The sequence below is a fragment of the Globicephala melas genome, chromosome 8 (genome assembly GCF_963455315.2).
Source record: "Globicephala melas chromosome 8, mGloMel1.2, whole genome shotgun sequence".
In the NCBI taxonomy this organism is placed as follows: domain Eukaryota; kingdom Metazoa; phylum Chordata; class Mammalia; order Artiodactyla; family Delphinidae; genus Globicephala; species Globicephala melas.
Genome location: NC_083321.1, coordinates 38,384,659 through 38,405,207, shown reverse-complemented (window position 1 = coordinate 38,405,207; position 20,549 = coordinate 38,384,659). Strand labels below are relative to the sequence as shown.

The window sequence follows — 20,549 nt, the reverse complement described above, 5'->3', positions numbered from 1 at the left end:
GTACGCGGGCCTCTCACTGCTGTGGCCTCTCCCATTGCGGAGCACAGGCTCCGGACGCGCAGGCTCAGCGGCCATGGCTCACGGGCCCAGCCGCTCCGTGGCATGTGGGATCTTCCCGGACCGGGGCACGAACCCGTGTCCCCTGCATCGGCAGGCGGACTCTCAACCACTGCGCCACCAGGGAAGCCCTGCTGTTTATTTTTGACCATGCTGTGTTAATAAAAGTCATGTGCCTTTCCGACATATTACATGCATATGATTACTCTCCTGCTTAGATAATTTTATGTTAAATATAGTACCATGAAAAGAAACAAATCTGTGTTCTTAAAACTTGAAGATATTTTATTTCCTTATTTTCTTTACATACTGCTTAGAAATAATTATGTTCACTGGTGAGTTTGCACATGAGCTAACTGCCTTGTATTTTACAGTTAAGTAGTGGATTTCAAAAAAGATTTTGAGATGTTTTGCTTTATTACTGATCACTATGTCTGAGGCTGGGGCCAAGGTTAATTTTTAAAAGTGGTGCTAAGATTAAAAAAAGATTCCAGATAAAGATTTTAAGAAAAATTCCAGTTAAGGATTTAATGGGGAAACTTACCCTATATATTGAAGTCTCATTGCAGAGGAAAATAAGCTTTTAATTTGAACTTTTCTTAGTTATTTAAAAGAGGAGCAATATGGTAAAACCTGGGTACAATAAATGAGTATCTTTGCTTATTCTGGTCTTTGATTCTGTTTAGTTAATATATTTCTTTCCCTTCCCCCACTGGAATATGATACAGTCTCATTCCACTTTATAGAAATTTGGCACCTTTTCTTATCACAGGATTTGACAAATGTTTACACTGTCATGTGCCATTACCACTGTAATAAGGCTAAATTTATGTTTATTTTTAATTTTTTTTTTTTTTTACATATATTTAGAATCTGTTAAGAGTCAGTTCTTGCGAAAAAGCATTGAGCCAGGAGCCAGACCCACCTCTTCACTGACTGATCTTGTGCAAGTCATCTTACCTCTCTGGATCTCAGTTGCCTGATCTGTAAAAAGGAGATAAAAATTCTTTACCTGTTTGAAGGTAAGTGATCAGTTAAGAAAGCAAAAATGAAAACAGACTTAGTGGTGGCTTCAACATAAAATATTTATTTTCTCATGTAAAGTGATTCTTGAAGTAAGCAGCCTAGGATAGGTGTAGTAGCTTCATAAAGTCACCAGGGACCTAAACTTTTTCCAGTTCTTTGATCTGCTGTTCCTAAGATGTGGCCCTGGTCCTCGTAGTCCAAAATAGCTGCCAGAGCTCTAACTGTCAAAGCAGAGTTCCAGGCAGCAAGGCAAAGACAAAGAAGGATGCATCCTCTCCCTTTAAGGAGATTATCCTGAACCAAAGCTCAGGCTACCAGGGAAGCAGGGAAATGTAGCTGGATACATGGCTGCCCTGAACAAAATTGGGCTTTTGTTATTGAAGAGGAAGGGAAGATTTGGATATTGGCTGGGAAATAGAAGTATTTGCCACAATATGGATCTTTTTCTCTTTCATCTCTGATATCTGTAAGCTGTGATAACCTCTCAAAGAAGCTTCAGTAGTTTGCCACGGCAGAGCTCTAGTCTGACCATTGTCTCTAGAAGGAAATAACTTTCATCTAATACACTGTTTTTCTTTTGTTATGTTTATCCCATGATTCATTATAGAAGGTTTTCTGTCTTGATTGGGTATTTGTTCTGGTTATTTAAAAAAAATTACCCATAAATGTTCAATAGTAGATGTTGGTTGTGTAGCTAACATTTATTGAGCCACTTGCTTTATGCAAAGTACTATAAAGACAGAGATAAGTTATCCTAAGAGTATCACATAATAAGTCATCAGGAAGTAAATTTATGTTGAAAAGTGTAATCCACCTTAAGATACATTTAAATTCAATGTTGTCACGCAATGAACATTTTTACCTTTCTTCTTGGTTAAAAGTTGTGGTTTTTTTAAAACAACTTAACTGTTAACCGTCTTGAAATTTCCTCTTACTTAACTACTAGCCCTTGCTTAACTTACTTAGGTATACCAATATTTTATTTCCTTCCAGACCTTTTTGGGTAAATATTATGTAAATATACCCTATACTTGTCACATGAAATGATTCAATTGCCATTACATCTGTAAAGAAAGTGAATTGAAATAAAGTTTTGAGAAAAGGAAACTGAAATTTAGGAAATGGAAATTGGATGGGGGAAGAACCTAAAGATTCAGTGAATCTTTTAAGAATATTAGAAGGAATATAAGGAGCAAATTAAGACATTTAGCATTTTTAGTCACCTGACTGAAAACGTCTTATTTGCTGAATACTATTTTAATGCCTTAAAAGTTTTTCAATTAACAGAAAGGATCATGCTGCATGTTGCTTTGTAAGCAGCTTTTTTCAAATTGCAATTGTTTACTTAATAGGCTGCCTTCCACACGAGATTGAAAACTCTGTGAGGGTAGGGACCATGTCTATCTCACTTACCTTTGTATCCAGCATAATGGCTGGAATATAGTGAGTACTTAGTAAATATTTGTTAAATTAATAAATAGCATACAACAGATTAAAGAAAACGTACTTCAATTCAGTCTTAAATTTAAAAGGAATAGGAGTAAAAGAGGAGGGTTGGGGGAGGGAGAAAGAGATGGATGAGGGAGGAAGAAGAGAAACAAAAGGAAAGAGAGACAAACTAGTTTCAGTTTTTTGTACTCTTCACACTTCTCACCCATGACCATGCTTTTTAATCACTTCCAGGGTTTTTCTCCTTACAAACAAGCAAAACATGAAACTCTTGAGAAACACACACATACATACACACCCCAAGTAAACTTAATCTGAATAATTACTGGTACGAATCAGTAGTTGAGAAATGTGCCTCTGTTTATGAATGGGAATTTTGATTTGGTGGAGACAGGGAAGGACAGTTAAACTTATTTTTAGGACTTGGACATTTAGGGAAATTATTTTGTATCTACTGCATGTTAGGAGAGGCTTAAGAACTCTGCTTTTTTTTTTTTTTTAATTTTGGCTGTGCTGGGTCTTGTGGTGCATAGGCTTCTCTCTCTTTGTGGCACACAGGGTTAGTTGCCCCGTGGCATATAGGATCTTAGTTCCCCAACCAGGGATTGAATCTGTGTCCCCTGCATTGGAAGGCAGATTCTTAACCACTGGACCACCAGGGAAGTCCCAAGAACTCTGCTTATTTTGTAATTTTTCTTGAGGCTCTAATGCCTTTGGGATCAGTGATTTCCATGCTGTCTTCTTTTTTTTAATTTATTTTTTGGCTGTGTTGTGTCTTTGCTGTGCACGTGCTTTCTCTAGTTGCGGTGAGTGGGGGCTACTCTTCCTTGTGTTGCGCAGGTTTCTCATTGCGGTGGCTTTTCTTGTTGTGGAGCACGGGCTATAGGCACGCGGGCTTCAGTAGTTGTGGTGCATGGGTTCAGTAGTTGTGGCTCGCAGGCTCAGTAGTCATGCAGCAGGGGCTTAGTTGCTCTGCAGCATGTGGGATCTTCCCGGACCAGGGCTCGAACCCATGTCCCCTTCATTGGCAGGTGGATTCTTAACCACTGCACCACCAGGGAAATCCCTCCATGCTGTCTTGAGATCACTGCCTGATTTAGAATTTCATATTATCCTACTTCAGAGCGTTAATTTTCAGTCTATCCTGGTTTGGATCAGTCTGCTGTGTCAGCCAGCTAGTTTGGCCCAATATTTCCTCTTTAGGACTCTGTTCTTATGGCAGAAGAGAGTGATAAAAGAAAGGAGAAGGCCATTCTTTCTAACCTGATAGTGGAAGAGAAGTAAATTATTCTCCCTTTCTTTCCATTGCCTCTCCTTATCATTCATCTCTCCTTCTTTTGTATGGACATTTGTATATTATTGGGTTAATGAAAATCTATAAACCTATCTCTGATACATTTGACATTATCTTGGTGTTTAAAGACATCTTTGTATCGTTACTTTTCTACCTAATGAGCTAGAAAAATTTTCATTTCTTTTGTTATAACAGTTAACATTTATTGAGGGCTTATTAAGGAGTAAATGTTTTAATTAGCTTTAGACTTCAGTAAGTTAATTGTCCTAATTATTTCTAGAATAAACAGTAAAAGATTAGAAACTAATAGAAGGGAAAAATGTATTTTAAAAATTCCTCATCAATCAAAAACAAAATTTTAAAAAACACGCAAGAAAGGAGAGGAGATAAATATTAAAGAGACAGGATAAATAGAAAGCCGAAAAGAAGATGGTGTTGCATCAACTCTAAGACTCCATTGATATTAAGACACCAGTTTATACTATATAGAACACATACTGCCAGTTAAATTATTACACTGTGCTTTATCACTTATAATTTCATTTTGTGTTTACTGAAAGTGCTTTTTTTTTTTTGAAAGTGCTTTTTAAGATTCATTTAAACATATAGATTTTTCTCACATCACTTTTGCAGATACATAAAGAAATTACAAGTTAAATAAATTGGTTAAGGTATTCCTAAGGCTTTTTCACATTCATAGTCTGAGTCTTTTGAAATGCTTCCTTGATTCAGAATTGTGAATGTTTGTGTTTTCCCACACGACATTGTTCTCTCTACTATGAAGAGTGAGGGTAATTTTATTCTGGGAATTTCTTTAAGACCATTTGCCTGGAATTTTCTTCCAAGCCTCTGACATTCATTTTGCAAGCTTTGATGCCAGTGCTTTTCAAAAGATGACAATGGAAAGTTGTCAGATCCATCTTCTTTCCTCAACCTCTCCTTCAGTTGTTTATTGACTAAAATGTTGAGGGGTTATATTTTGTCTAGACATGGCATCAGGAATAACATCAAGTTGTGATACCTTTCCAGCAACCTATTCTTTTTTTTTTTTTTTTTTGCGGTACGCGGGCCTCTCACTGGTGTGGCCTCTCCCGTTGTGGAGCACAGGCTCCGGACGCGCAGGCTCAGCGGCCATGGCTCACGCGCCCAGCCGCTCCACGGCATGTGGGATCCTCCCGGACCGGGGCACGAACCTGTGCCCCCTGCATCAGCAGGCGGACTCTCAACCACTGCGCCACCAGGGAAGCCCCCAGATTATTTTTAAAACAATCCCAGGCATCATGTATGCAGCCTCAGAATGCATCAAGAACTAAACTCACACCCTTGGCAGACCACGAAAGGCTCTTGAACATTCAAACCAGATTTAGCTAGCCTTCCTTTAACTCAGCCATAATCCCTCTTTTGCATACACAGTAACGTTTTTGGGAAATGCTTTTGTAGTTTAAAATTTAATATGGCAGCAACTTTTGGCCATAGGTGCTTATGCTAGTGTTTCAGTGATATGCTATTCCCTATGTAACCCATTCTCAGGATATCAATCTCTTTAGTACCTTTAGCATTAGTATATCATTTTGAGGCCTGTGAAGAACATCAGGATTTTTTCAGCATTTCCTATTGACTAAATTCAGCTTTGTTTCTTCGTCAGATTACATGGAAATTATGCAGCTTCTGTTTAGTCTTGATAGGAAGTCTCTGACAAATTAACATTTGCCTTAACGATTCATGAATCCATCAAATCAGCCTCATGTTCTATAATTTTTTTTTTATTTGTTGGAGGCATTGTCAGTTTCTACTGCCTTCATTTGCGTTGTTTGGCTGCTCATAGATAATCTTGTTGCATCTCAAAATGTAAGGCAGCTTTGTCTATTTGTTGGTATCTTCCTGTCTAAAGTCAGGTGAAGCACTTAAATGTTCTTTTACAAGAAAATGTAAAGTTGCTGTTATTCCTTTAACATCAAATATTTGCTTCACTAATATCAGCTGCTTCATTTCTATGTTTACAAAATATTTTTTTTTTTGGCTGCGAGGCTTGCGGTATATCTCATTCCCCGACCAGGGATTGAACCTGGGCCACGGCATTGAAAGCCCAGAATCCTAACCAATAGGCAACCAGGGAATTCCCCAGAATAGCTTTTCATTTCAATGCCAAATCACAATTGAATCCTTTTGAAGATATTTTAAATGGCAATTAAATTCAATTTGTGAAGTACCCAAAATGCAAAAACTCAGTCTGAAGTGATGGAAGTAGGAATAGCTATAATAAAGTTCATGCATGTGCAGGCAGTAAAGATTATGTTGCTATTGCCACTTAGTCAACCACATTTTAATATTCCATTAACTGAAAAACACTCTGATTTCTGAGATATTAAACTGAGGAATTAAGTACAATGTCAGTAATTTGATTAAATATAAACAGAAAAAATACTCTAGTTGGAAAGATTATTAGGCTGAATTTAAAAAAAACGTATGAACTGCTATGTTTAAAATGGATAACCAACAAGGAGCTACTGTATAGCACAGGGAACTCTGCTCAATGTTATGGGGCAGCCTGGATGCGAGGGGAGTTTGGGGGAGAATGGATATACATGCATATGTATGGCTGGGTCCCTTTGCTGTGCACCTGAAACTATCACAAAATTGTTAATCGGCTATACTCCAATATAAAATAAAAAGTTAAAAAAATAAAAATATGAGCTAGGAAGATTTCATCCTTATCAAGTGTACTTCAAAATAACCAAAAAAACCCAAAATATGACACTTATTTTTTATATATAACTGGTCTTTATCATACAAATAAAAGAAAATTTATTAGAGAATGGAAAAAATAAATAAAATAAAGTGTGTGAGAATGTGTGTGTGTGTGTTTGTGTGTATCTACACACTAATCAAAAGAGAACTGGTTTACCTATATTACTGTCAGAATAGACCTTAAGGCAAATTGGGGTATAAAGGTCACTCAAATGTGAAAAAGATTAAACCCACCAGAAACCTAGAAAATCTTAAATTTGTGTACATTTTTTTTTGCAGTACGCGGGCCTCTCACTGTTGTGGCCTCTCCCGTTGCGGAGCACAGGCTCCGGATGCGCAGGCTCAGCGGCCATGGCTCACGGGCCCAGCCGCTCTGCGGCATGTGGGATCTTCCCGGACCGGGGCACGAACCCGTGTCCCCTGCATCGGCAGGCAGACTCTCAACCACTGCGCCACCAGGGAAGCCCAAATTTGTGTACATTTTATAACATAAACTCAAAATATTCAAATGAAAATGGACAGAATTATAAGGAAAAACAGATAAATCCAAAATTAAAGTGCAAGATTTTCACTTTTCTAGTATGATAGGACAAACAGACAAAAATCATTAAGAATGTAAAAATTGGATAATTATGAAAATTTATAGAGCATGGCTAGTTCTAAAACCTCTTTACTTTTGTAGGTAAATGATATTTGTAAATTGTATTTGTTCCTTTTTTAATGTTCGCATTTTATTTTATAAGCTCAGATTTTTTGCTCTATTTTTCATTACTTTAAAAAAAAGTTGTCATATGATTCATATATCATAAAATTCACTCTTTTTAAAGTGTACAGTGTCTCACACTCTGTATGGGAAGTGTGAAACATTCCTGGCTTTACTTCATTCTTATTTTATCTAGATAGGAACTTTCTTTGGTAGTTGATTTTTGTATTCTTTGTATCCCAGCACCCAGATCTTCTATTTGATCTACCAAGGTAATTTTCAGCTGGCTGAATAAGCAATGTTTGGTTTAAAGACATTTATAAATCATATAATTTAATTTCTTACAATTGGTGTGAGTACAAACAATTTTAGTAGTATTTCTGATAAGGTAACAGAAAAGATCTACACATTATTCAAAAGAATAAGCTGATAATAGAATCTAAGAGCTTAAAGAATACTGAAGTCTAGTTAAAGTCTCTTTAAAAAAATTCATTATTTAAAAAAATGAGGAAGCAGGGAAAGTTAACTGACTGACCTATGACCACATAGCAAGTGAATGGTACAGCTGGAATTAGAATATAGACCTAAATTTAGTTTTGCCTTACCCTTCTTAGATGTAACATCTGACTTTCATTTCCTTGAGGATCCAAATTTACTTTTCAGATACACATTCTCTTTGTCTCTCACAGTAGAAGAGGTTTGTGAATAATAGAGCTAAGGAGAGGCAGTATGTCCTCAAATGTTAGCATGCCTCAGAATCACCTATAGGGCTTGTTAAAATAGATTTTGCCCCCCCTCTTCTCTTCCTCACCCTCCTCAAAGATTCTTTGATTTAGAAGATCTGGAGTAAGCCCTGATAATTTGCATTTCTAACAAATTCCCAGGTGGTGCAGATGCTGCTCGTTCAGGGACCACACTTTGAGAACCAGTGCTTAAAAGCAGACATACTCTTTGAAGTCAGTCACTCCCAGGTCCAAACTCTGGATCTACGATTTACTGCTGTGTGACCCAGATCAAGTTTTTTAACTGATATGTTTCAGATTCCTGTACTATAAAATGGGAATAATAATATTTATTTCCCAGGGCCTTTATAAGAAATAGATTAGTTAATGTAATAAAAAAGTTTGGCATACTGCTTGCTACATAGTAGACACTCAATAGATGGTTTCTATTGTTATTTATAAGCCTGGGACCCAGTGAAATGTTTATGAACCATAAATTCAGTCAGTGTTTTAGAGTAGATGCCCAGAGACTTTCTGTCACTTTGAGATGCTGTCAGGACACAGACACATGGACATATTCATATATACAAACACATTCTTGCTTGACTCTCTTCGTATTTATGGTAGACTTGAAAGAAGAGTGAGAGAGCAGAAGTGACAAATTGGTAAAGAGATTCCACTTCCAAGATTGGATTTATCTATAGTTTATTTTTATTACTCTCAGCTTCTATTGTGTATTGAAGTAAAGGTGGACACTATAAAAAAAAGAGCATATTTCAAGGTATGTGACATAGCTGCCAATTGCTAAGACAGAACTGCTTATTAATGTGTGCGTGTGTTGTATGGTGGGAAAAGGAGAGCCTAAGGGACATCGGAGATGACACAGGTGGAGGGGAGAAGTCTGTATGAAAGATTCTTTTAATGTATTTTTTTAAAATTTTATTTTATTTTTGGCTGTGTTGTGTCTTCATTGCTGCACAAGGGCTTTCTCTAGTGGCAGCGAGCAGGGGCTACTCTTTGTAGTGGTGCGCAGCCTTCTCATTGTGGTGGCTTCTCTTGTTGCTCTAGGCATGCTGGCTTCAGTAGTTGCGACACACAGGCTCAGTAGTTGTGTCCCGCGGGCTCTAGAGCACAGGCTCAGTAGTTGTGGTGCACAGGCTCAGCCTCTCCGTGGCATGTGGGACCTTCCCAGATCAGGGATTGAACCTGTGTCCCCTGCATTGGCAGGCGGATTCTTAACCACTGCACCACCAGGGAAGTCCTGAAAGATTCTTTTGAACTCTGGATTGACCACATCAAGGGATAATCACAGTTCCTGATGGGGTCTGCAAAATGAAGTTATGGAGGTATATCCCTGAGCTGACTTTCTCTGTGTACATTATTATAGAGAGACTATTCAAACCATTTTAGCAATTATTCATTTTCTAACTGTACAGGTACCATGTTAGGGGCTGCGGAGACTTAATTAAGCTCCAGAAGTGTGTGTAGAAGAGATCAAAATTGACTTGAGCAGTTAAGTCATAACTTGGGCCTTTCAACCATGATTACCCTTAAAACTTTTACGTTGTTTAATGGTCATTTGGTCAGCCTGTTTACAGTGGCATATGGGACTTGCAAAGGTAAACAAAACTTTCAATTCAGAGTTTTTAAAAAACCAACTAACTTAATATTTTTAAATTAATTTTTTTAAAGGTAAAGGGTATAGCTAATAAATACTTGAAAAGATGCTCAACATCATTAGCCAGTGAAATGCAAATCAAAATCACAGTGAGATACCGCTTCACACCCAGTAGGGTGGCTATAATAAAAAAGATAGACAATAGCACGTGTTGGTTAGTATGTGGAAAAATTAGAATCCTCTTATATTGCTGGTGGTAGTGGAAAAAGGTGCAGCTGCTATGGAAAACAGTTTGTCAGTTCCTCAAAAAATTAAACATGGAGTTATGGAATTGACCTGGCAATTCTACTCCTAGGTATACAACCTAAAGAATTCAAAATATGCTAACACAAAAACCTGAACACAAATGTTCGTAGTAGCATTATTCACACTAGCCAAAAAAGTAGAAATAACCCAAATGTCCATCAACTGATGAATTGATAAACAAAATGTGGAATATCCATACAATGGCAAATCTATTCAGCTGTAAAAAAGAATGAAGTGCTGGGACTTCCCTGGTGGCACAGCGATTAAGAATCTGCCTGCCAATGCAGGGACACGGGTTCGATCCCTGGTCCAGGAAGGTCCCACATGCCTCAAAGCAACTAAGCCCGTGTGCCACAACTACTGAGCCCGCGCTCTAGAGCCCGCGAGCCACAACTACTGAGCTCATGCGCCACAACTACTGAAGCTTGCACACCCTAGGGCCCGCATGCCGCAACTACTGAGCCTGCATGCTACAATTACTGAAGCCCGCGCGCCTAGAGCCTGTGCTCTGCAACAAGAGAAGCCACTGCAATGAGAAGCCTGCACACCCCAATGAAGAGTAGCCCTCACTCCCCACAACTAGAGAAAGCCTGCACGCAGCAACGAGACCCAATGCAGCCAAAAAAAAAGAATGCGGTGCTGATTCGTGTTACAACATGGTTATACCTTGAAAACAATGCTAAATGAAAAAAGCCGGATACAAAAGGCCACATGTTTTATATGAAATGTCCAGAATAGGCAAATCTATATAGACTGAAAGTAGATTAATGGTTGCCAGAGACTGAGAGAATAGGGGGAGTGGGGAGTGACTACTAATTGGTATGGGGTTTCTTTTTAGAGTGATGAAAATGTTCTAAAATTGGATAATGGTGATAATTGCACAGCCTTGTGAATATACTAAAAACCACTGAATTGTACAATTGAAAAGGGTAAGTTTTATAGCATGTAAATTGTATCTCAAAAGAGCAAAAATAAAACACGTACCTACAGCGGGCATGAAGCATGAATGAGAAGTAAACTTTGTTGTCATAAAAAATAATTGTGGGAAGAGGAGGTAATTCATGGTTAGGAAAAGATTCTGTGGAGAAACAAACTATCTTTCTATTAGAGATTCATAATGCAGAGTAGCCGATCTGAAGTTCTGGAAGTCTTATGAAGGTGGAAACTTATTTAGCTTCATTGAGCCAGTATCTCCCAAACATTTCATTATAAAAACCATTTATTCACGGCAATCATGTTGAACTAGTGTCCTAGAGAAGAGTGAATCTTGGCCTTGAGCATACGTATATAGGTGGATCACCTGGATTGTTTGTTAAAACAGATTCTGGGTCCCCACCCCAGAGATTCTGATTTCAGAGGTCTTGGCTGCAGGCTGAGAATTTGCATTTCTGACAAGCTCCCAGATGATTTTATCCTTCAGGTTTGAGAACTAAACTTTGAGTAGCATCTTTATAGAATAGTCAAATCCTGTACCTTAAATGGGTGAATTTTATGGCATGTGAATTATATCTCAATAAAGATGCTAAAAAGTTTGATATACTAGAAATAGCACTAAAATGTGGATTCTAGTGATTTTGTTAATGCAAGACAATGCTCTATGAGTGATTTGTTTCCATTAAAAATTTCTTCATCCATAAAATGAGTCACTGTTCTATGTATTACGTAGGGTTGTGATGAAAATGAGGCAATGTACTCTTCCAAATTGTGTTCTGTAGATAAAAACATGTTACTTAAAAAAAAAAAAGTCCATGGCCAGCTAAGTTTGGGAGTCTCTAAATTAATAATGCATATTCCAGATTGATGGTCAGACCATTATTTTTGACTTGGATCCTAATATCACTCTCTCTATATAAAATCAATTAAGTATGACCTTTTTATTCATTCTAATTCTTGTAGTAGATCCTCTGGAGCTACAAAGATCCTTATGAAGTAGAAGCTGAATGAGCAAGGTTTGAATAATATTGGGGGACCAGCAGTATTTGTTCCTCTTTTGCTTCAATGCTGTTACACCCTGCTTGATATTTTATTGACCTATTTATCTGAAAAATTATTGGCCAAACAGAATTTTAACATAAGACTATTGGCTATGGTAAAATAATGTCTAGGAAAGTTAAGAGAATACTTGTAGCCAGTTATTTGTCTCTTTTAATCAATTTATGTTCATAGAGCAACTTATTTTCAAAATTCGATTGAAGCTAATTTAAATATTATATCCAGAAATAATTTTGGCTCTTTAGTATTTTAATAGAGAAAAAAATAAATAGTTTTCCCTTCTCTCTTTTTTTTAAAAAAACTATTTATTTATTTGGTTGTGCCAGGCCTTAGTTGCGGCTGGCGGGCTCCTAGTTGCAGCTCGCCAGCTCCTTAGTTGCAGCATGTGGACTCCTTAGTTGCAGCATGTGAACTTTTAGTTGCGGCATGCATGTGGGATCTAGTTCCTTGACCAGGGATCAAACCCGGGCCCCCTGCATTGGGAGCATGTAGTCTTAACCACTGTGCCACCAGGGAAGTCCCCCTTCTCCCTTTCTTAAACTTGGACTATTTATTTTAAAAAAAATTGAGTCCCTCATTACTGTCTTTATCTGAAGCTTTTATAATTAACCAAATGTTTTCTTATATTATATAGCAGTTTAAACTTTAAAATTTTGTTTACTTGTCATTTCAATTTTAGCTGAAAAGCATTTCTTTCCTGATTTTCTTTAGTGATCTATTTTAAGCATTATTTTTGATGTTATAATCTATTTTTAACCCCTTTCCTAGAATTCTTTTGTTGAATTAAACTTCCTGAAATTAAATATATTATTAATGTGGCATTGGGAATGCATGTATATATAGTTTGAAAACGTGTTTTCAGAACCTTAATATAATTGTACCTTTATTTCAGATGATGTGGAGGACCATCCTACTACAATACTGTTTTCTCTTGGTTACATGTATACTTACTGCTCTTGAAGCTGTGCCTATAGACATAGACAAGACAAAAGTAGAAAATGCTCAACCTGTGGACAGTGCAAAGATAGAACCACCAGTAAGTGAATGCTAAAGATAACCTTGTGGGAAGAATTTTAACTAAAATATTGCTAAGAATTTATTACTTATAAAATTGGACATTTAGGAACTATTTCTGAAATAGCAGTAAAAAGAGTATTGGATAAGCATATGTTCTTTAATATCAGACAAAGTTTTTTTAATGTAGTTATATTAGATATATATATCTAATTAGTATATTAGTGTATAGAAGAATTAATCATAATATATTTCCAATGTAGAGATAACCAACCAAGAAAACGTACTATATTCAGAGAAGAGACAGATAACAATGAGGAGAGACAGGTGACAAGGGGGTAAAACCAATTAGTATATTGGTTAAGTATTCACTGTCTAAGCCATGTAGAAAATCTACCTTTATGTAAGAGTAAAACATGACATTGGTCCTGATACAACTCTCTTCATTTGAGAAATACAGCTTTTAACTTTGGCTGCCCAAACTATCAAAGTAGGTATGTCTCAATGCCATTTTGCTAGACGTTTTTTATTTTGTTTGTTTGTTTTTTTAGGATTGAAATCTTTAGATACAGGAAAGGAAAAACTTTCAGAAGAGTTACTGTTTGTTTCTTAATTTGAAGGATACTGGACTTTATTATGATGAATACCTCAAGCAAGTGATTGATGTGCTGGAAACAGATAATCATTTCAGAGAAAAGCTCCAGAAAGCAGACATAGAGGAAATAAAGGTAAATGTAATTAAATAATTATTTACCAAACACTTGAGCATGCCAGACACTGAGCTAAGTATTGGGATTACAAAGATAAGACTCGGGACTTCCCTGGTGGCACAGTGGTTAAGAATCCACCTGCCAGTGCAGGGGACACAGGTTCGAGCCCTGGTCTGGGAAGATCCTACATGCCACGGAGCAACTAAGCCCATTTGCCACAACTACTGAGCCTGTGCTCGAGAGCCCGTGAGCCACAACTACTGAGCCCGCATGCCACAACTACTGAAGCCCACGCACCTAGAGCCCGTCCTCCGCAGCAAGAGAAGTCACTGCAATGAGAAGCCTGTGCACGGCAAGGAAGAGTAGCCCCCGCTTGCTGCACCTAGAGAAAGCCCGCACATAGCAATGAAGAGCCAACGCAACCAAAAATAAAAAAATAAATAATTAAAACAAACAAACAAAAAACAAAGACTCATTCTTAGCCCTTAAAGAACCCTCAAGGGAGACTAATATCCAGAAAAAGATTACTAAGATAAATATACGCTGAGTGTATAATACATTTTGGAGATACAGAGGATGGACACCTAATTCAGTAGGAAGCAGTGGGGGAAGGTGGGAAGTCTTTCTTCCTGGTAGAGATTATGCCTGTGCTTAAATATGCGGCTGAGAAAAGGAGAAAGACTGGGAGACATGCTAGGCCAAGGTACAAGGGAACAGAGACAGGAATATATAGGAACCTGGAAGGAGTAACTGTTGCTGGAACCTGGCCTGGGAAGTGGAGGCCATGACTGGCCAAAAGATGAGGTTGGAAAGAGTCATGGGCTAGATGACAGAGGGCCTTGTACATCATGGTAAGGGGCTTGAATCATGATGTGAGGACAGCCGGAAGCTATTCAAAGGTTTAGCACAGGTTTAGTTCTGGTGTTTTAATCAGGTCCAGATTAATAGAAGACGTAACGGGCCATATCTTATCTCAATAGGGGAGGTTTAATTATTTGTCTCTGTCCTAAGAACCCTATTTATTTGACATTATCCTAGCCCTAGACATCTCCTTAGTATTCACAATAAAGAAAGAAGGTTGTAAAAACCAAGATCTGACGTGAGAGATTCTTTTAAAGCCCACCCTTGAAGGGTAGTGAATCCACTTAGTTGGGTTTATCTTAGAGTCAGCAGTAAAAAAAATTCCAATGATTTAATTTTAAACTTTCAGTTATAACTCTCAAGATAATTTTATTGGTTTGCTTATGTTATTTTTGTTTATCTGTTTTTAACTTTCGTAAAAAGTTATCTTACCTGGAACTTTGTTTGAAGGAAAATTTCTGAATCAAACATCCTTATTTTAGTCTCTGTCCCTGGTCTGGGCCCCTGTGAAAGTCTGACCCACATTAGGTTGTGGCCACTATCAGAACCTGTGTGTGGCTTTTATTTATTTTAATTTATTATTTTTTAAAAATAAATTTATTTATTTATTATTTATTTTTGGCTGTGTTGGGTCTTCGTTGCTGCACATGGGCTTTCTCTAGTTGCCGTGAGTGGGGGCTGCTCTTCGTTGAGATGTGTGGGCTTTACATTGTGGTGGCTTCTCTTGCTGCAGAGCATGGGCTCTAGGCGCTCGGGCTTCAGTAGTTGTGGCAGTCAAGCTCAATAGTTATGGCTCACGGGCTCTAGAGCTCAGGCTCAGTAGCTGTGGCGCACGGCCTTAGTTGCTCTGTGGCACGTGGGATCTTCCCAGACCAGAGCTCAAACCCATGTCCCCTGCATTGGCAGGTGGATTCTTAACCACTGCACCACGAGGGAAATCCCTGTGTGTGGCTTTTAGTTCACAGCTGTCCTCTTGGAGGCTGTGAATTTTTCTGGGAGAATGGTAACAGCCTTATGCCAATAATTCCCTTGAATTATCTTTATTTTATTTTATTTTATTTTTTTGAATTATCTTTTTTTTTTTTTTTGGTGGTACGCGGGCCTCTCACAGCTGTGGCCTCTCCCGTTGCGGAGCACAGGCTCCGGACGCGCAGCCTCAGCGGCCATGGCTCACGGGCCTAGCCACTCCGCAGCATGTGGGATCTTCCTGGACCAGGGCACGAACCCGTGTCCCCTGCATCGGCAGGCGGACTCTCAACCACTGCGCCACCAGAGAAGCCCTGAATTATCTTTTTTTAATTGAAGTATATTTGACATACAGTATTATATTAGTTTCATATGTACAACATCGTGATTTGACTTTTGTATACATTGTGAAATGATCACCACAATAAGTCTAGTAACCATCTGTCACCATACAAAGTTAATACAGTATTATTGACCTCATGCTGTACATTACATCCCCATGACTTATTTATTTTATACCTGGAAGTTTGTACCTCTTGATCCCCTTCACCCATTTCACTCCTTCCCCAACCTCCCTCCACTCTGGCAACCACCAATTTGTTCTCTGTATCTATGAATCTGTTTTTTGTTTGGTTTAGTTGGTTTGTTTGTTCTGTTTTTTTAGATTCCACATATGTCATGCGGTATTTGTCTTTCTCTGACTTATTTCACTTAGTATGATATCTACAGTCCCCTGAATTGTTTTGAGAATAATCTCTTGTTTCCTTGAAAAATTCATTTGAGCTGTGGAACTAATTTCCTGGGATGAATGATATTTAATGTAGAACTTTCAATGTCTCTTATTTACTTCAGTTAGGACTAAGAGCGTTATTTGGGGGCTAACAGACAGTGTGGGTAATGGGAGTTACTATATAGAGATAATCAGGGAAAAGAAAACAACAAGCTTGCCTTCTTCGGTATAGGAGAATACTTTTATAACTGTCTTCCTTTCACAGTCAATTCCTATTCCCTATAGGCTTGCGTGGGGGGAGACAAAATGAAGTAAGTTAAACAGTTGTTTAATGAAAAAGAAATTGAGTAAAAATAGACAATAAAAATCAAGCCGACAGAATCATTACAAACAGCTGAGCAAAGCCTCCTGTCTCCGGAAAAACTGGAAAAAAAAGTTAGAAGTTGTCCTTTGTTGTCAGCTAAGCATTTTGAAAGGAGAATCATACTATGTTTCTTCACTTACCAAACATTGCTAACTGGGAAGATTATGGCTTCACCCACACCACTTTCCTGAATGTACTTTTGTGAAGGATATCAGTTGACTTCCTTATTTTTTTTTTAATTAAAATATATATATATATATTTATTTATTTGACTGTACCGGGTCTTATTTGCGACATGCGGGATCTTTAGTTGCAGCATGCGGGACCTAGTTCCCTGACCAGAGATCAAACCCAGGTCCCACGCACTGGGAGCATGGAGTCTTAACCACTGGACCACTAGGGAAGTACCTGTCAGTGATTTCTTAATTGCCAGATCTAGTGAGCACCTTTTATTCCTCTTCTTACTGGACTCCTTTATTTTATCTCAGTGGTTCTCAGATTTTAAATTGTTAAAACAGATTTCTGGGCCCCATCTCCTGACTTTCTGATTCAGTAAGTCTAGGGCCTCCATATCTAAAGTTCCCAGGTGATGCTGATGCTTCCACTTTGGGACCACACTTGAGAACTATTGTTTTATCTAATAATAATGACCATTCTCTCCTTGAAATGTACTACTCTTTTTGCTTCTGTAACAGCATATTCTCTTAGCTCTTCTCCCTCTCTGAACATTCTTTCTTGGTCTTGCTTGAGGCGTTTCTTTTCCTTCCCTTCCTCCCCCTTGACTCAGTCCTGAAGGGTCTGTGTGCCTGATTGCTAGTTAGACTTGCAGTTTCTGATTGAAAATGCATTTTTAAACAAGAGAAGGTAAACCACTAGCTATTTTGTCTCTTAAATTTTGGAACATTTATAGAATTACTCATCTATGAAAAAATGTAATCAAAGGAGACAACCTAAAAAAGATGAATTTTGAAAAGTTGTTTATATATGGAATGACTAAAGCTTAAGGAGGCCACATTACTTAAAAAAAAACTATTGAAATATAATTCACATACCATAAAACTTGCCCCTTTAATGTATACAATTCAGTGGTTTTATTATATGTACAGAGTCATGTAACCATCACCACTATCTAATTTTAGAACAATTTTATTTCCCCCCAGAAGGAACCCTGTACCCATTAAGCAATCACTCCCCCTTTCCTTTCTCTCCTCAGCCCCTGGCAACCATTAATCTACTTTCATTATCTGTGCATTTGCCTATTCTAGACATTTCATATAAATGGAATCATACAAAATTTGGCCTTTTGTGCCTGGCATCTTTGACTTAGCATAATGTTTTCAATGTTCATCATGTTGTAGCATGTATTGGTGTATTCATTCCTTTTAATGGCTGAATAATATTCCACTGTATGGATATTCCATATTTTATCAATTCATCAGTTGATGGACATTTGGGTTATATCTACTTTTTTGGCTCGTATGAATAATGCTGCTATGAACATTCATATTTAAGACTTTATGTGAGAACTTCCCTGGTGGCGCAGTTGTTAAGAATTCTCCTGCTAATGCAGGGGACATGGGTTCGAGCCCTGGTCCGGGAAGATCCCACATGCTGCGGAGCACCTAAGCCCGTGTGCCATGACTACTGAGTCTGTGCTCTGGAACCAGTGAGCCACAACTACTGAGCCTGGGTGCCACAACTACTGAAGCCCACGCACCTAGAGCCCGTGCTCCACAACAAGAAAAGCCACCGCAGTGAGAAGCTTGCGCACTGCAACAAAGAGTAACCCCCGCTCACTGCAACTAGAGAAAGCCCGAGTGCAGCAACGAAGACCCAATGCAGCCAAAAATAAAATATAAATAAATAAATAAATATTTAAAAAAAGACTTTATGTGAATATATGTTTCAACTCTTTAGGTATATACCTAGGAATGGAATTGCAGGGTGATATGGTAACTGTGGGTTTAACTTTTTGAGGAACTGCCAAAATTGTTTTCCAAAGTGGCTGCACCATTTTGTAATTTAAGTTACTTCTTGAGTTTCTTCTTTGCGCTTTAATTATGCTTTTCTAAATTATATGGTTTTTAGACATCTTGATTTTAGAGTTACAAACTCAATATCTTCTGAAAGAAATGCTGTTTGTAATGTCAAATTTATCTAAAATAGTCAAAAGTATCACTACTTTATTATAACCCTATTTTTAATATATTGTGTCTTATCTAAAAATGCAATGGAATAGATAAAATTAATTTATTATTTTTGTTAACAGAGTGGGAGGCTAAGCAAAGAACTGGATTTAGTAAGTCACCATGTGAGGACAAAACTTGATGAACTGAAAAGGCAAGAAGTGGCAAGATTAAGAATGCTGATTAAAGCTAAATTGGATTCCCTTCAAGGTAAGTGCTAAAGAAAAGGCAGGAAAATTCCAATATTTGGTTGTTAAGGTCAGTTTACAGACCATGTTCCTATAGTCAACATTTAATGTTATTATTGATTTGGCTTCTCTTATTTTTTTAAATTTATTTATTTATTATTTATTTATGTATTTAGGCTGCACCAGGTCTTAGTTGCGGCACTCGGGATCTTCATTGCGACATGCGGACTTCTTAGTTGCGGCATGTATGTGGGATCTAGTTCCCTGACCAGGGATCAAACCCAGGCCCCCTGCATTGGGAGCATGGAGTCTTACCCATTGGGCCACCAGGGAAGTCCCACCTTCTCTTAATTTTTAAAATTTAATTTTTTGAATAGGTTATATATTCATGTCATTCAAAAATCAAAATGATTAGCCTTAAATAATTATATCAGTAAAAAGGAAGAATGAAAAATAATGAATTAAGCCACTGATTTAAAAGAGGAAAAATAACATCAAAGCAAACCAAAAGAAAGTAGAGAGAGAAAATCTAATGAGAACAATTTCCATAGATGAAATAGAACAATCGTCAGAGCTAGCTCCACAGAAACACCAGGTTCAGATAGTGCCAAAGGGAATTCCACCAAACCATTAAAGATCAGATTGTCAGTGCTATTTAAAGTATTCCAGAGCATAGATTAAGAAGGAAACTTCCACACTCTTATTATGTGTTGATGCCAAAGCCAAAAATTATTGGACATTAAAAGAATATTCTATCATAGCAAGTGGATTTATTTCAGGAATGCGAGATTAACTTAATTTTAGGAAATCTAATGCTGTAAATTATCATATGAATAGATATAAGAAGAAAGAAAGTTTTGGTGTGACAAGAGAAATTGTAAAGTCAAAGGACAAATAATGAATCAGAATAAATCTTTGAAATTTGTATTTTTTTTAAATTAAGACAATTTTTTTAGTGCAATATAAGGTTCACAGCAAGATTGAGGGTAAACGCAAAAAAAAAAAAGGACACGTGTTTAGGGCTTCCCTGGTGGCACAGTGGTTGAGAGTCTGCCTGCCGATGCAGGGGACATGGGTTCGTGCCCCGGTTTGGGAAGATCCCACAAGCCGCGGAGCGGCTGGGCCCGTGAGCCATGGCCGCTGAGCCTGCGCATGCAGAGCCTGCGCTCCGCAATGGGAGAGGCCACAACAGTGAGAGGCCCGCGTACCGCAAAAAAAAAAAAAAAAAAAAAAAAGATTGAGGGTAAGGTACAGAGATTTCCCATACACCCCTGTCCCCAAACGTTCATAGCCTCCCCCAATACCAACATCTCCCAACAGTGTGGTACATTTGTTACAATTGATGAACCTACACTGACACATCATAATTACCCCAAATCCATAGTTTATATTAGAGTTCACTCTTGGTGTTGTACATTCTATGGGTTTAGGCAAATTTATAATGACATGTATCAACTGTTATAGTATCATACAGAGTAGTTTCACTGCCTTAAAAATCCTCTGTGCTCTGCCTATTCATCTTTCTATATTCTTTTAATTTTAGACTATGAGAAGATTAAATAGCTATGAAGCAGTTTTTGAAATGTGAAGATATCTTAAAGAAAGTAATCTCATT

At 37.8% G+C, this 20,549-nt stretch overlaps 1 protein-coding gene across 10 annotated transcripts in view; it reads left to right on the top strand.

The window, feature by feature from the left end:
* Positions 1-20,549, top strand: part of NUCB2 (nucleobindin 2) — a 49,384-nt gene that overhangs the window by 4,390 nt on the left and 24,445 nt on the right. For 4 of the 10 annotated variants that reach the window (XM_060303457.2, XM_060303459.2, XM_060303458.2 and 1 more), the window contains exons 2-4: positions 12,808-12,951; positions 13,550-13,657; positions 18,830-18,956. In XM_060303457.2, coding sequence (XP_060159440.1) covers positions 12,808-12,951; positions 13,550-13,657; positions 18,830-18,956 — 379 coding nt within the window. Of the gene's footprint in view, positions 1-927; positions 1,080-10,761; positions 10,853-11,819; positions 11,873-12,807; positions 12,952-13,549; positions 13,658-18,829; positions 18,957-20,549 lie in introns of all 10 variants that reach the window. The other 6 variants (XM_060303461.2, XM_060303462.2, XM_060303464.2 and 3 more) reach the window with 4 other exon arrangements.